This window comes from Chanodichthys erythropterus, chromosome 16 (genome assembly GCF_024489055.1).
Source record: "Chanodichthys erythropterus isolate Z2021 chromosome 16, ASM2448905v1, whole genome shotgun sequence".
Taxonomy (NCBI): domain Eukaryota; kingdom Metazoa; phylum Chordata; class Actinopteri; order Cypriniformes; family Xenocyprididae; genus Chanodichthys; species Chanodichthys erythropterus.
In genome coordinates, this window is record NC_090236.1 from 277,856 (window position 1) to 293,195 (window position 15,340).

The window sequence follows — 15,340 nt, forward strand, 5'->3', positions numbered from 1 at the left end:
TATTTCAATATTCAAAATATTTTATTTTTATGTTCTAATATTTTAAATAGATTAATCTCATCATTATTCATTAAAAAGTAATTGCAGTGTAAATAAATGCTGCTTTAGATGCAGCTTCTGTGCCACTTCTGCAGTGCAAAAATGGATTTTGTTGATACTGATTTTATTTGATTGGTAACACCACTATAGTGTCTTATTAAATGTAAAACATATTAAGATCATTTTTGTCAGTATTGCATACCCCTAGTTTGAGGCTGTTGCCTTTGTAAAATCTTGCCAATATTTACTAAGGTAATTGAATGCTGGTTAAATAAGGATAGATTTGAAAATAGCATTAGCATAGGGGTACCTGGCTGCTCATTCAGCTCTGACTCCATTCTGATATTAAATGCCCATTTTACATCAGCACACCAATTCACTGTGACAAACTAAAAGCCTGTCTGACATTTTTTTTCTCATTCAAGAGTCACAAGGAAGTGAAATACCATTTCATGTTGACTTAAAGGTGGATTCTGCTTATCTGATGCTTTTATAAAAGTTAAATGAATAGTTCACAGAGTAACTAAATTTCTGTCATCATTCATCATGCCCTTACTCATGTGATTTTCTTCCTTCTGTGAAAAAAAAATAAGGTATTAATAAGAATCTTTCAGCTGTGTTTTTCTGTACAATAATAGTCCAGCAGTTTCAAGCTCCAAAAAGAATATATAACGGTAGCCAGGTCACTTTTATTTATATAGTGCGTTTTACAATGACAGATCGTGTCAAAGCAGCTTTATAGTGATAACAGGAAAACAATTTTGGCTGCACAGCAGCTCCAGAAAAAAATGGTGTCATTGTCCTGCTTAAAGAATTAGTTCACTTCAAAATGAAAATTTCCTGATAATTTACTCACCCCCATGTCATCCAAGATGATCACCTTTTTTTGTTGTTGTTGTTGTAAAGGCCGTTTGGCTTAGTATTTGCATGTTCGCTTTGTAGACACTGGATCTGTACTTTCACTGTATGTCACACGAGACCTTTCCAACACAATCAGGACCGGAGTGGGACTCATTTTCAGCCCTGGAGTTTCATGCCTTAGACTGACCAACTTTAATTCCCGACTGACTATATTAAAATAATGTAACCTCAGTATATAAGTCTGCAAATTGGGCACTGTTCTCTATGGCCTTGTAATTAATTGTATTTTTCAAAAATATTATTTCCAATTCAGTGCAAAAATGCTAAAAGTTGATATAGTCATTTATTATTGTATAATAATGATTTTATAACATGAACAATTGATTAATTCTTTAGCCATCTAGTGACTGTAGTTCAAAAATCATGTTATTTTAAAAAATGTTGTTTACTTTCCAGTAGATGGCAGCAATCGTCCACTAAACCCAGGCACATTTTTCATGTCTATCACTTTGAATTAAATTGAGAAATGTAGATCTTTTTTAAAGTGGTTTTAACATAAACATTTTCCTATTATATATATATATATATATATATATATATATATATATATATACTTACTATATACAATTATTACAAATTGAGGCAAATAAATAACAAAAAATACCATAAATCCCCCAAAACTGCACAACTTTACAGTAAAAATATTAAAGTGAGTGATATCACATTTGTTTAAAAAAGTTACATTGTTACAAAAATCACATTTTACTGTCTGGTTATGTAAGCTAGTTGAACAGAAAAATGAATATTGTTTCCCAATGTGTAGCATATTAGCAAGAAACATAGAATTACATAAATCACAGGCCCTATATTTTATTATTTGCCTACTATTACGATATGAGAAATAGCTGCATACATGCCTTTATCTTTTGCATGTTTCCCCTCTTCCTTTTTATTTATTTAGGCAACCTAAATCAGCCTCCAGTGGCTTAGACCATTTTTCTTACCATAATTTAGTGTTGATTTAGAACTTGTCTCGCTCCCCTCCCGCTCTCCCTACAGACGTCACCTCATCCCATCTTCTCGGATACTTTCGAGTGAGAGTTCTTCTCCGGGCACACACTCCGAGTCCCTCCCGATCTGGTTAACTGACCCACAAGATGACATGATATTATTGATGTTATGTGCAAATGAACGGTAAAAACCCGTTATGTGCTGCCCCCGGCAAGATGCTGCCCTGGGCCGTTGCCCATGTTGCCCATGTTGCCCATGCATAAATCCGCCACTGACTGGTTTTAAGGAAAAAGGTACTCAGCTTAGTACATTTTCACTGCGTCAACAGTTTCTAGAGCATCCATATTTCAACCCAGTGCCATGACAACACCGGCCCTCGTGGCCAAAAAAACAGAACAGCCCACCGGGAATTCTCCCGGTGCTCCCGATTAGCCAATCCGGGCCTGAACACAATTACATAATGCATGGCGCATCGCAGAGCACTGCAAGACGAGCATTTGTGGTTAGAAAGGATATAATTTTTTTATTTATTTTAGAAAATGACTGATCATTTCACTAGACAAGACCCGTATTCCTCCTCTGGGATTGTGTAGAGCCCTTTGAAGCTGCATTGAAACTGCAATTTGGACCTTCCACCCATTATACCGCACTTAAGTCCACTATGTGGAGAAAAGTCCTGGAATATTTTCCTCAAAAACCCTAAATTTCTTTTTGACTGAAGAAAGAAAGACATGAACATCTTGGATGACATGGGGGTGAGTAAATTATCAGGAAATTTTAATTCAGAAGTGAACTAATCCTTTAAGTAAGTTCAGTATTGATTCATTCCCTTGTAAAAATCATTAGTTATTAATTGAGTTAATTTATCTACACAGCAGCTCAGGAGAAAACAGTGATGTCATCATCCAGCTCAGTTCAGTTCTCATACTATGGTGTCAATGCAGGCAGATCAGAAACATTGTTGTACATCAAGTGTCCCGAACTGTGCAAGCCAGAGGCGACTGGGGCAAGGAACCCAAACTACAAATAATGCTTCCTCAGACTAGCCATTTTTTGTCCATTAGCGTACAAATAATCCACACACTCTTCTGAAGCGGCACAATCAGTATGTATAATCTATATAATGTAGAATTTAAATTATTCATGTCCCAAAATAAGTGAATAATACTGAACAACAACTTACATTTTGCTCTGTTCAAAAAGTGCAAAGTGATCATATCACTTCAGATGTCCTGGATTAAACCATTTTTTCACTACTTTTATAGTATATGCTTCTTGGGGCTTGAAACTGTTGAATCCCAGTGACTGGATAAAAACAGCTAAATGATTCTTCAAACCAAAGAAAGAAAATCATACAGATTTGAGGCTGAATTAGGGTGAACCATTCCTTTAACTCTCACAAACACAGTCTTTGAACATTGTTGTTTTAGTATAACAATTACAAAGAGCTATGTTCACTCACTTAAGTGCGCCACTACGGCGAATTCCTCTTCTTAAACAGGACAACAAAGTGAATGGCGTAACAGACTCCACACGCATCATGGGCTATTCATTCCTCTACCCAGCAGTCTTACCTCGTCCGTACGTCAACACGCTCCCGCTGACCCCCAGAGATGAGTTCTTTATCCTGGGCAGCAGAGGTCTCTTTGAAGTCATGGACCCTAGCGAGGCGGTGGAAGCCGTACGGAAGGTGCCTGATGCTTTGGCAGCTGCCAAAAAGCTGTGCACTTTGGCGCAGTCGTACGGCTGCACGGACAGCCTTAGTGCCGTGGTGGTGCAGCTCAGCGTGGCTGAAGACTGTTGTTGCTGTTGCTGCTCGGCGTCCGCGGAGCCAGGCTCCGGAAGCATCCATGCGCCGCCACAACCCCCACCGAGCCCCGGGCCAGGACTGTACCCAGCGTCTTCTGCTGGCGTGCCCCCATCCTCCTGCAGTGAGATCAGTTCCGAGGTCAGTGCTTCCGAGATGAGCTCCGAAGTGGGATCCACCGCTTCCTCGGACGAGCCCCCACTCCTGCTGCAGGACCCACATATCCACCTTCATCCACAGAGCCACCCGCCGCAGCTACAACAGAACCCACGCCTCCCTTGCTGCACACTCCATCTAGCTCCCAATGCCAGCAGCTCTTTCCAGAGGCAACTTTCCAGCGCCACCTTTTCCAGCGCACTCTCAGACAATGGCCTGGACAGCGAGGACGAAGAGCCCATTGCTGGCGTCTTCTCCAACGGCAGTCGTGTGGAAGTGGAAGCTGACGTCCACTGTCTGGGCCATCTGCTGCCTCCACCACCACCTCCACCTTGCACCCCGGAAACCCCAGAGAAGCTTTCGGAGCCTGTGCTGGAGACGGACAAGACTGGGAACTTTGCAGGAACGGATGCTTGGAGCAAGACCTTGGGGAAGCGGAGGGGAAATGGCTCGGTGGCACCGCAGGAGCAGAGCCACAACTTGATTGAGGTGGCCGAGGCACCTTCTAAGAAACCTGGGGGTTATTTCACGGCCCCCGCTCAACCCGACCCTGACGACCAGTTCATCATACCTCCAGAACTGGAGGAAGAAGTGAAGGAGATCATGAAACAACATCAGCAGGACCAACAGAGGCCGACCAAGAGTGAACGACCTGCGGACTACTACGACACACCGCTCTGAAGGAGTCGTAGCATTCTGCCATCATCTACTCACCTTCATGTCGTTGGCTTTATTCTGCAGTTCTTGAACGTGCAGTCTTTTGCCCAAGACTGAAGTACTCTGACAGCATTTCTTGCACTAATGCCGCCACTTTTGAGTGAATCAGTTAGAACGACATGAGGCTGAGTGAATGATGATTGAATGTTCAGTAAACTAAAGTGCTAAAGTGGAGTATCTTCAGGTCACTGCTTTACTGCAGTCAACCAATATGAAGCTGTCAGTCATCTACCTACAACAGCTCGGAAAGGTCACGAAACTGGACCAAACTGGCAACATAATATGACGCCACTTCCTGCAAAGTCCACTAAGATCTCAACCAATCCCTTTAAGAGAACACAAGAGTGACCTGCGCTCTACTGTGCCTCACCCGTTTCACTAGAGTTTTAAAAGCAGTTCACTACTGATTACTGACTGTTTTAACTTTTATTTACCTTAAACCGATACGTATATAATTCAACACTAGTATTGCGACATTAACTGTCATTACCAACAAGTTTCTGGATATTTTGATTTTGTTTTTTATTTACCATATGCGAGAGAAGCTACAACAGACTTTAAGTTGATTTAAAAACAGAATATTGCGTTGACGTAAAATTGTGTTGTACGGTACACACTAGTAATACCACACTTAACTGTTGTAGATAGGGCACTTAAAGTAATACTGTATCTCTTCAGTAAATCAAGGCTTTGCGCCTGTATAAAAACTAGAAATTTAGTGGAAATTTGAAAGACTAACTCCTAGGAGTTGCTTACTCTTTTATGGTGACTTCGTCACTTTTTTACTAATCTTCTCTGCGAGAAATGGTGATTTTTTTTTTTGTTTTGTTTTGTTTCTTTTTCTCTTTCCAATGATTGTAAATAAGAAAAATATTGTATACCAATGCTTTTTAAGGGAACTGTGTGTCTAGAACAAGATGACCCTTTATGCATACATGCCAATAGATGTATATGTATCAGAAACATATACACACACACGCACCACTTGTAAATGAACTGTGCATTCTGCCCAGTGCTGTCGTCACTTGCTGATCAATGAGCCATACACACACACATAAACACAAACTCATCCGCCTCTTTACACCAGCATGACTGTGTCAAGTCCTGTAATGCAATCCAATTTATCTGCAAGGAATTATGCTCAAACCAACCACACAAACAGTTCCTGGTTTTGTTATAATAAATCTTAAATTTATGACTCTACAAGTAGCTTTTCTTGTGCTTTCTGATATGAGTGTTTGACTGCCTGCATATTTTTTTAAAGAATAATATATTAATATATAAAGACAAAGTTGCTGATTTTGCAGCTGAGAAATGTAGCCAATCACAGTCATGTTTGTTGATCTCTTGTGTACACAACTTTATTGATTTTATATTAATAGAACTTTGTGAGGTTGCAAACTGAGTTACAGATTTCTAGTTAAAGTTGAGCGGCCTTTGCATGCTTTTGAGGCTATATATAATCCATTGAATAAAAGTTTTGTTTTTCATGCTGCTAAAGACCGACAGCCAATTATATGCCGCAGATTTTCAGAAGTGACCTCTGCATAAAAATGCGGAATTCACTTTTGAAATTGCAATTGAAATAGTAATAACTAGCATGGGACAAAAATATGGCATGTCAAAGTACATACACACAATATAAATGCAGACTAATAGATTAATAGAAAAAATATCCATATCAATATATTTTTGATATTCCATTCCAATCATTTGTAAAAGTAATGACTTGTAAATAATTTTAAATGTCTCACTGTACATTGCTGTTCTGCACTTTACTAGAGAACCCTCACTAATTTCAGATTCTCAGTGATTTGATTCTTAATTGTCTGTCACACAGTAAAATTAAAATGTTAAGTTTTAGTAAACTTTAAGCAGAAGTTCAAGAACATTTTTAATTGTCCATCTGACTACATGACTAGTAAAATTAAAATGTATGAATCTGCAAATTGATTAAAATAAATAACAGTAAATGACTAATGAATTGTGATTTTTATCACAACATATGCTTATGCCTGAATCTCAATTTTTACAATGAAATATGGAATACAGTATGGAATTCAGCCAATAAGGCATATGCAACAACAATAAAATGCTTAGATCTAAACTACTATCTTAACATAATATAACTATCATAATATGGTTGGTTTCTAATATTGAAGGCTATATGCTTAAAGCTGCAGTCCGCAAGTTTATGGAATTACTTTTGATCCAAAAATAATGAACGTAACTTTTCAAAAAAACTAATAAAAATAGAAATTGAAACTGAATAAAATGTCTTTGAAACTTAAAAAAAAAAAATCGCAGGCAAAATGTTTGACTTTGTTTTTAATACACTGCATGTTTTACTAACAGTTTATTTTCTTTCTTTCACTGATCTTTACTTACAAAAGCATTTCCAGAGTTTTCATTTATGCTTCTGAAGTTTTCGTTTACGATCCCAGAGTTTTCGTTCGTCTTTCTGACACAAATCTCTCGCGGGGGCGGGGCCAGCAGTGGTGTGTTCTCATTGGCTTACTGAGTTTTTGATTGACAGCTTCTTCTTGACCTGGAAGTGAAGACGTCAGCGTTGTGTTTACAATTACATGTGTGGAGGTGAGCGTCTGTAAGCGGCTTCTTATTTCATTTTAGTGATGTAAAGATAGGCGTTTTTATTATTTTATCTGTATCTGCTGCTACTATAGTGAGATGATTTCTTAGGCCTAGCACAGACGAATGATATAATCATCATTATCATCAGTCATCGTCGTTATCTGGATACTCGCGGTAAGTTAGTATTTTTTACGTTTACAAAATCAATATAAGTAACATTACTTGCTTTTGCTTTTTCAGATGGAGAGGTATTTTAGAGCTCATTTAGAGCCCACTTTATACAGCAGTGTTGTCTTGATTTAACCCAATCATTACAGGATCTGGTTATGTACTGTACATACAGCCTTGGATTAGATCATATTTAAAGGGGAAAATGTAGTCTTTAATAATAATTCATATAAAGTACTGTGCAAAAGTTTTAGGACACCATTAGATGTTGTTTTAGCAATGGTATAGTGACCATGTAATTTTTTTTTTTCAGTCTTCTTATTAGAATATGACCAGGAAATACTTTAAATTTGTAAGCATTATTAAAAAACAGGGAAAAAAAGACTTCTACAGGCTAAAGTGGCAAGTATTTAGTGACCTCTCCTTACACTTGAGTAATAGTGAGAACCTGGCTCTCTCAAACCTAAATGGAATGGAAAATGTCTGGAAGGTCAAGAAAACTTTCAAAATCTGATCACAAGTTTCTCCTTTGAAAAAACTGGAAGTCTAGGAGGTCACATTAAATACTGATTTTTGCTTATAGAATCCATTTTGTTCTGATTTTTTTGTGTGCATATTTCCTGTTTTTTATGTTTGCATTGTAATAAAGACCAAAAAAAATAAACATGGGTGGTCATTAAAACATTGCTAAAACAACAAAGCTAAGACTTTTGCACAGTAGGCCTACTGTATGGCTAAATGCAAAACCTAATACATGAAAGTAATTATGGCTGAAATTATATATAATTTGTTTGAAATAAATATTTTAAGTCTGCATAATTTGTTATGTGGGAATTCAAAGCAGTTTGTATTGTTAGATTATAATACATCTGATTTCTTATTTTCCAGGGAGTGGAGCAAATTTTCCATTAACAAAATTCTGATGCTGACCCAGAGGATGGAGTGGTATCCCCAGAGATCCACTGTCCCCATCAGACAAGAATCTTATTTTGTTCAGACACATCACCTTTGACTGACTGGGATCTTGATCTTCAGACACCTGATATTATGCAAATATTTTAATTTTTTTGGAGCTCTAGATTAAAACAAGACACAGTTCACAAACACACAAGAGGTTGTACTTTATTCTTACTAGTCCATACTGATCTTGGATTAGCATACCAACAACATATGAATGTTAAAGTGATAGTTCACCCCCCAAAAATTCTCATATATTTTACTCACCCTCATGCCGTCCAAGATGCGTATTACTTTCTTTTTTAGGAAAATAATATATGTCTGAGTCCTAAAGACACATTAATCCATGCGACCCCAGTGGATGAATCAATGTCTTCTGAAGTGAAACAATAGATGAGAAAAATACTAATAATTTAAACTGTTTTAATTATTAACAATCGTTTCCCACCAACCATCATACGTGTATGGGTTACAGTCCATTTATGAGATGGACACAGAGATGGACTATTTTCTTAAAGATATTTGTGCTTATGTGGAGAAAGTCATACAGTCAAACCAAAAATGTATTCAGACAACATGAACATTTCATTCCATTCATAAAGTTTATTCACTATAGTTTAAAAAAATGGTAATAAAATGAATTTTATGAATTTTACACATGTATTCTATAATAGGTGCTTGTGCATTTTTATAGTAATGTACTGTATATCATGAGAATACTGCATTACGTGAATATGCAGTTAGTGTTTTGTGGATTCTGGTCGTTCTTTTCACAACATAATTGCATCCAACACTTTCACTTTTATACTTGTGTGTATGCTGTAGTGACAATAAAGAATTTAAATTTATTTGAATTGATTCATATTTTCATTTATTCAACTGTTTATATATATATATATATATATATATATATATATATATAAGTCACAATTGAAACTGTTGATTGTTAAAAAAAATCTACTTTTATATGTTAGATGATAATGTTAACTAAATAAAATTATTATAATGATAAAAAAATGGCAACAAGATCATTCTTTATGTGGAGTACTGAAATGCCCTTTGAGGTCTATACCGTCTTACAGCAAGCCACGACTGTTATTAGTACTCTTGTTCTTCTAAGGATTATTAGGGCCCAAGCGAAAATTCGCACAGGGCCCTCTTGTTCTTCTAAGGATTATTAGGGCCCAAGCGAAAATTCGCGCAGGGCCCTCTTGTTCTTCTAAGGATTATTAGGGCCCAAGCGAAAATTTGCGCAGGGCCCTCTTGTTCTTCTAAGGATTATTAGGGCCCAAGCGAAAATTTGCGCAGGGCCCTCTTGTTCTTCTAAGGATTATTATTAGGGCCCAAGCGAAAATTCGCGCAGGGCCCTCTTGTTCTTCTAAGGATTATTAGGGCCCAAGCGAAAATTCGCGCAGGGCCCTCTTGTTCTTCTAAGGATTATTATTAGGGCCCAAGCGAAAATTCGCGCAGGGCCCTCTTGTTCTTCTAAGGATTATTAGGGCCCAAGCGAAAATTCGCGCAGGGCCCTCTTGTTCTTCTAAGGATTATTATTATTTTTAGGGCCAAGCGAAAATTCGCGCAGGGCCCTCTTGTTCTTCTAAGGATTATTATTTTTTTTTTTTTTTTTTTTTTTTTGTCTTCCGGGGCTTTTTGGGGGCCTTAACATGCTCAAAAACTCTTGAAAATTGGCACACACATTGGAATCCGCGGCCATTAGGACGCCGGAGAGGCTGGTACCCGGGCGTGGCAGGGGGGCTCGACAGCGCCCCCTTGAAAAAAGTCTGAAAATTTGGTCCATATATTAAACATGCTTGCACGTATTAGTATGAAACTCGGTACACATATAGACCTCATCGGGCCGAACAACTTTCGCGCTCTAAGTTAATCGCCACGCCAACAGGAAGTCAGCTATTAAGGGTTGTTTGAAAAACGCATGCTCTGGAATTTGATATACTCCTCCTAGACGATTAATCCGATCGCCACCAAACTCGGTCAGCATGAAGTCAAGACACGGATGATTAAAAATTGCCAGGGGATTTTTGATATCTCGAACGGTTTGGCCGTGGCGAGGCAACGAATTTATGGCGAGAAAAAGGAAACAGGAAATGTGTTATAACGTCTTAATACATATATTGATCTTTATGAAACTTCACGAGTGTGTTCGTTATAGGAGTCTGATCACATGGATGTGACTATTGTGAGTCAAAGTTATAGCGCCACCAACTGGCAGCAGGAAGTGTATCACTTTTTGAAATGTTTTGAGATCACCCTCTTATTTTTACCTGATTTGCTTCAAACTTCATCAGTGTAATGTCAATACACAGCAGATGTAGACCTATGACAGGATTTTTGATATTTGAAATATTGTTGCCATGGCAACAGGTCAAACTGTAATAATATTCTTGAGTGTTTTTGAGGCTCTTAACATGCTTCAAATTGTATGAAACTCGACACACACATCAATATTGTCAACCAGTAGACATGGACAAAGCCATAGAAATGGGCGTGGTGGAGGGGCTCAGTAGCGCCACCTTTTGACAAAAGTGGGGGTTAGTTTTTCCTACAGTCACCAAACTCGGTACACATATTATTCTCATCAAGCCGGACAATTTTCTAATTTACATTCATTAGCTCCGACCAACAGGAAGTCAGCTATTTTGGTTTGAATGTTAATTTTTTGAAAAAACAGGCTATGAATTTTATACTACTACTCCTACAGGGTTTATCCAATTTACACCAAGCTTTTTTTAACTTGTTGCGAACACATTGAAGTTGTTTAATTGCAAACGGATTTTGGATATCTCAAACGGTTTGGCCGTGGCGAGGCAACGAATTTATGGCGAGAAAAGGGAAACAGGAAATGTGTTATAACTTCTGCATACATTGATTGATGTTTATGAAACTTCAGGAGTGTGTTGGTTGTAGTAGTCTGATCACATGGATGTAACTATTGTGAGTCAAAGTTATAGCGCCACCAAATGGCAGCAAGAAGTGTATCACTTTTAAAATGCTTTGAGATCACCCTCTTATTTTTACCTGATTTGCTTCAAACTTCATAAGTGTAATGTCAATACACAGCAGATGTAGACCTATGACAGGATTTTTGATATTTGAAATATTGTTGCCATGGCAACAGGTCAAACTGTAATAATATTCTTGAGTGTTTTTGAGGCTCTTAACATGTTTCAAATTGCATGAAACTCGACACACACATCAATATTGTCAACCAGTAGACATGGACAAAGCCATAGAAATGGGCGTGGTGGAGGGGCTCAGTAGCGCCACCTTTTGACAAAAGTGGGGGGGTTAGTTTTTCCTACAGTCACCAAACTCGGTACACATATTATTCTCATCAAGCCGGACAATTTTCTAATTTACATTCATTAGCTCCGACCAACAGGAAGTCAGCTATTTTGGTTTGAATGTTAATTTTTTGAAAAAACAGGCTATGAATTTTATACTACTACTCCTACAGGGTTTATCCAATTTACACCAAGCTTTTTTTAACTTGTTGCTAACACATTGAAGTTGTTTAATTGCAAACGGATTTTGGATATCTCAAACGGTTTGGCCGTGGCGAGGCAACGAATTTATGGCAAGAAAAGGGAAACAAAGTGTTATAACTTCTGCATACATTAATTGATTTTGATGAAACTTTGGCTTAGTCTTCGTTGTACAAGGCTGATCACATGGATTTGACTATTGTGATTCAAAGTCATAGCGCCACCAACTGGAAGCAGAAAATGTGTCACTTTCAGCATACATTGAGATCACCCTCTTATTTTTACCTGATTTGCTTCAAAATTCATCAGAATAATGTTAAAACTTGGCACATGTAATCCTTTGAAAATGGGCAGGGAGGAGGGGCTCTATAACGGCACCTTGTAGTGCAGTAAATGTGGAGTGAATTTGACATAGTCCTTTGATGTTTAACCGTTTTAAGTGCCTATTGCCCGCTTTGCACAGTTGCCCTGAAGCCACCGGGGTGGCGGTGCCACCGGGCTTGGGCCCGCCATCGCTGCTCGCAGCTATATATATATTTTTTTTTTTTTTTTCGTCTTCCGGGGCTTTTTGGGGGCCTTAACATGCTCAAAAACTCTTGAAAATTGGCACACACATTGGAATCCGCGGCCATTAGGACGCCGGAGAGGCTGGTACCCGGGCGTGGCAGGGGGGCTCGACAGCGCCCCCTTGAAAAAAGTCTGAAAATTTGGTCCATATATTAAACATGCTTGCACGTATTAGTATGAAACTCGGTACACATATAGACCTCATCGGGCCGAACAACTTTCGCGCTCTAAGTTAATCGCCACGCCAACAGGAAGTCAGCTATTAAGGGTTGTTTGAAAAACGCATGCTCTGGAATTTGATATACTCCTCCTAGACGATTAATCCGATCGCCACCAAACTCGGTCAGCATGAAGTCAAGACACTGATGATTAAAAATTGCCAGGGGATTTTTGATATCTCGAACGGTTTGGCCGTGGCGAGGCAACGAATTTATGGCGAGAAAAAGGAAACAGGAAATGTGTTATAACGTCTTAATACATATATTGATCTTTATGAAACTTCACGAGTGTGTTCGTTATAGGAGTCTGATCACATGGATGTGACTATTGTGAGTCAAAGTTATAGCGCCACCAACTGGCAGCAGGAAGTGTATCACTTTTTGAAATGTTTTGAGATCACCCTCTTATTTTTACCTGATTTGCTTCAAACTTCATCAGTGTAATGTCAATACACAGCAGATGTAGACCTATGACAGGATTTTTGATATTTGAAATATTGTTGCCATGGCAACAGGTCAAACTGTAATAATATCCTTGAGTGTTTTTGAGGCTCTTAACATGCTTCAAATTGCATGAAACTCGACACACACATCAATATTGTCAACCAGTAGACATGGACAAAGCCATAGAAATGGGCGTGGTGGAGGGGCTCAGTAGCGCCACCTTTTGACAAAAGTGGGGGGTTAGTTTTTCCTACAGTCACCAAACTCGGTACACATATTATTCTCATCAAGCCGGACAATTTTCTAATTTACATTCATTAGCTCCGACCAACAGGAAGTCAGCTATTTTGGTTTGAATGTTAATTTTTTGAAAAAACAGGCTATGAATTTTATACTACTACTCCTACAGGGTTTATCCAATTTACACCAAGCTTTTTTTAACTTGTTGCGAACACATTGAAGTTGTTTAATTGCAAACGGATTTTGGATATCTCAAACGGTTTGGCCGTGGCGAGGCAACGAATTTATGGCGAGAAAAGGGAAACAGGAAATGTGTTATAACTTCTGCATACATTGATTGATGTTTATGAAACTTCAGGAGTGTGTTGGTTGTAGTAGTCTGATCACATGGATGTAACTATTGTGAGTCAAAGTTATAGCGCCACCAAATGGCAGCAAGAAGTGTATCACTTTTAAAATGCTTTGAGATCACCCTCTTATTTTTACCTGATTTGCTTCAAACTTCATCAGTGTAATGTCAATACACAGCAGATGTAGACCTATGACAGGATTTTTGATATTTGAAATATTGTTGCCATGGCAACAGGTCAAACTGTAATAATATTCTTGAGTGTTTTTGAGGCTCTTAACATGCTTCAAATTGCATGAAACTCGACACACACATCAATATTGTCAACCAGTAGACATGGACAAAGCCATAGAAATGGGCGTGGTGGAGGGGCTCAGTAGCGCCACCTTTTGACAAAAGTGGGGGGGTTAGTTTTTCCTACAGTCACCAAACTCGGTACACATATTGTTCTCATCAAGCCGGACAATTTTCTAATTTACATTCATTAGCTCCGACCAACAGGAAGTCAGCTATTTTGGTTTGAATGTTAATTTTTTGAAAAAACAGGCTATGAATTTTATACTACTACTCCAATTTACACCAAGCTTTTTTTAACTTGTTGCTAACACATTGAAGTTGTTTAATTGCAAACGGATTTTGGATATCTCAAACGGTTTGGCCGTGGCGAGGCAACGAATTTATGGCAAGAAAAGGGAAACAAAGTGTTATAACTTCTGCATACATTAATTGATTTTGATGAAACTTTGGCTTAGTCTTCGTTGTACAAGGCTGATCACATGGATTTGACTATTGTGATTCAAAGTCATAGCGCCACCAACTGGAAGCAGAAAATGTGTCACTTTCAGCATACATTGAGATCACCCTCTTATTTTTACCTGATTTGCTTCAAAATTCATCAGAATAATGTTAAAACTTGGCACATGTAATCCTTTGAAAATGGGCAGGGAGGAGGGGCTCTATAACGGCACCTTGTAGTGCAGTAAATGTGGAGTGAATTTGACATAGTCCTTTGATGTTTAACCGTTTTAAGTGCCTATTGCCCGCTGTGCACAGTTGCCCTGAAGCCACCGGGGTGGCGGTGCCACCGGGCTTGGGCCCGCCATCGCTGCTCGCAGCTATATTTAGGGCCCAAGCGAAAATTCGCGCAGGGCCCTCTTGTTCTTCTAAGGATTATTATTAGGGCCCAAGCGAATTAAGCGCGCAGGGCCCTCTTGTTCTTCTAAGGATTATTAGGGCCCAAGCGAATTAAGCGCGCAGGGCCCTCTTGTTCTTCTAAGGATTATTAGGGCCCAAGCGAAAATTCGCGCAGGGCCCTCTTGTTCTTCTAAGGATTATTATTAGGGCCCAAGCGAAAATTCGCGCAGGGCCCTCTTGTTCTTCTAAGGATTATTATTATTTTTAGGGCCCAAGCGAAAATTCGCGCAGGGCCCTCTTGTTCTTCTAAGGATTATTAGGGCCCAAGCGAAAATTCGCGCAGGGCCCTCTTGTTCTTCTAAGGATTATTATTTTTTTTTTTTTTTTTTTTTTTTTCCGTCTTCCGGGGCTTTTTGGGGGCCTTAACATGCTCAAAAACTCTTGAAAATTGGCACACACATTGGAATCCGCGGCCATTAGGACGCCGGAGAGGCTGGTACCCGGGCGTGGCAGGGGGGCTCGACAGCGCCCCCCTTGAAAAAAGTCTGAAAATTTGGACCATATATTAAACACGCTT

General features: G+C 38.8%; 1 protein-coding gene across 5 annotated transcripts in view; it reads left to right on the plus strand.

Annotated features, from left to right (window-relative positions):
• phlpp1 (PH domain and leucine rich repeat protein phosphatase 1) overlaps positions 1–15,340 on the plus strand; it is a 70,258-nt gene that overhangs the window by 44,283 nt on the left and 10,635 nt on the right. Inside the window, exons 17-19 of one of the 5 annotated variants that reach the window (XR_010891870.1) lie at positions 7,128–7,186; positions 7,276–7,357; positions 8,240–9,133. The exons of 1 other annotated variant lie outside the window; for it this stretch is intronic. Coding sequence is in view for 3 of the 4 variants with exons in the window: in XM_067362179.1 (XP_067218280.1) it covers positions 3,413–4,555 (1,143 nt within the window). In the remaining variant the exon portion in view is untranslated. 3 more of the 5 variants (XM_067362180.1, XM_067362181.1, XM_067362179.1) reach the window with 3 other exon arrangements.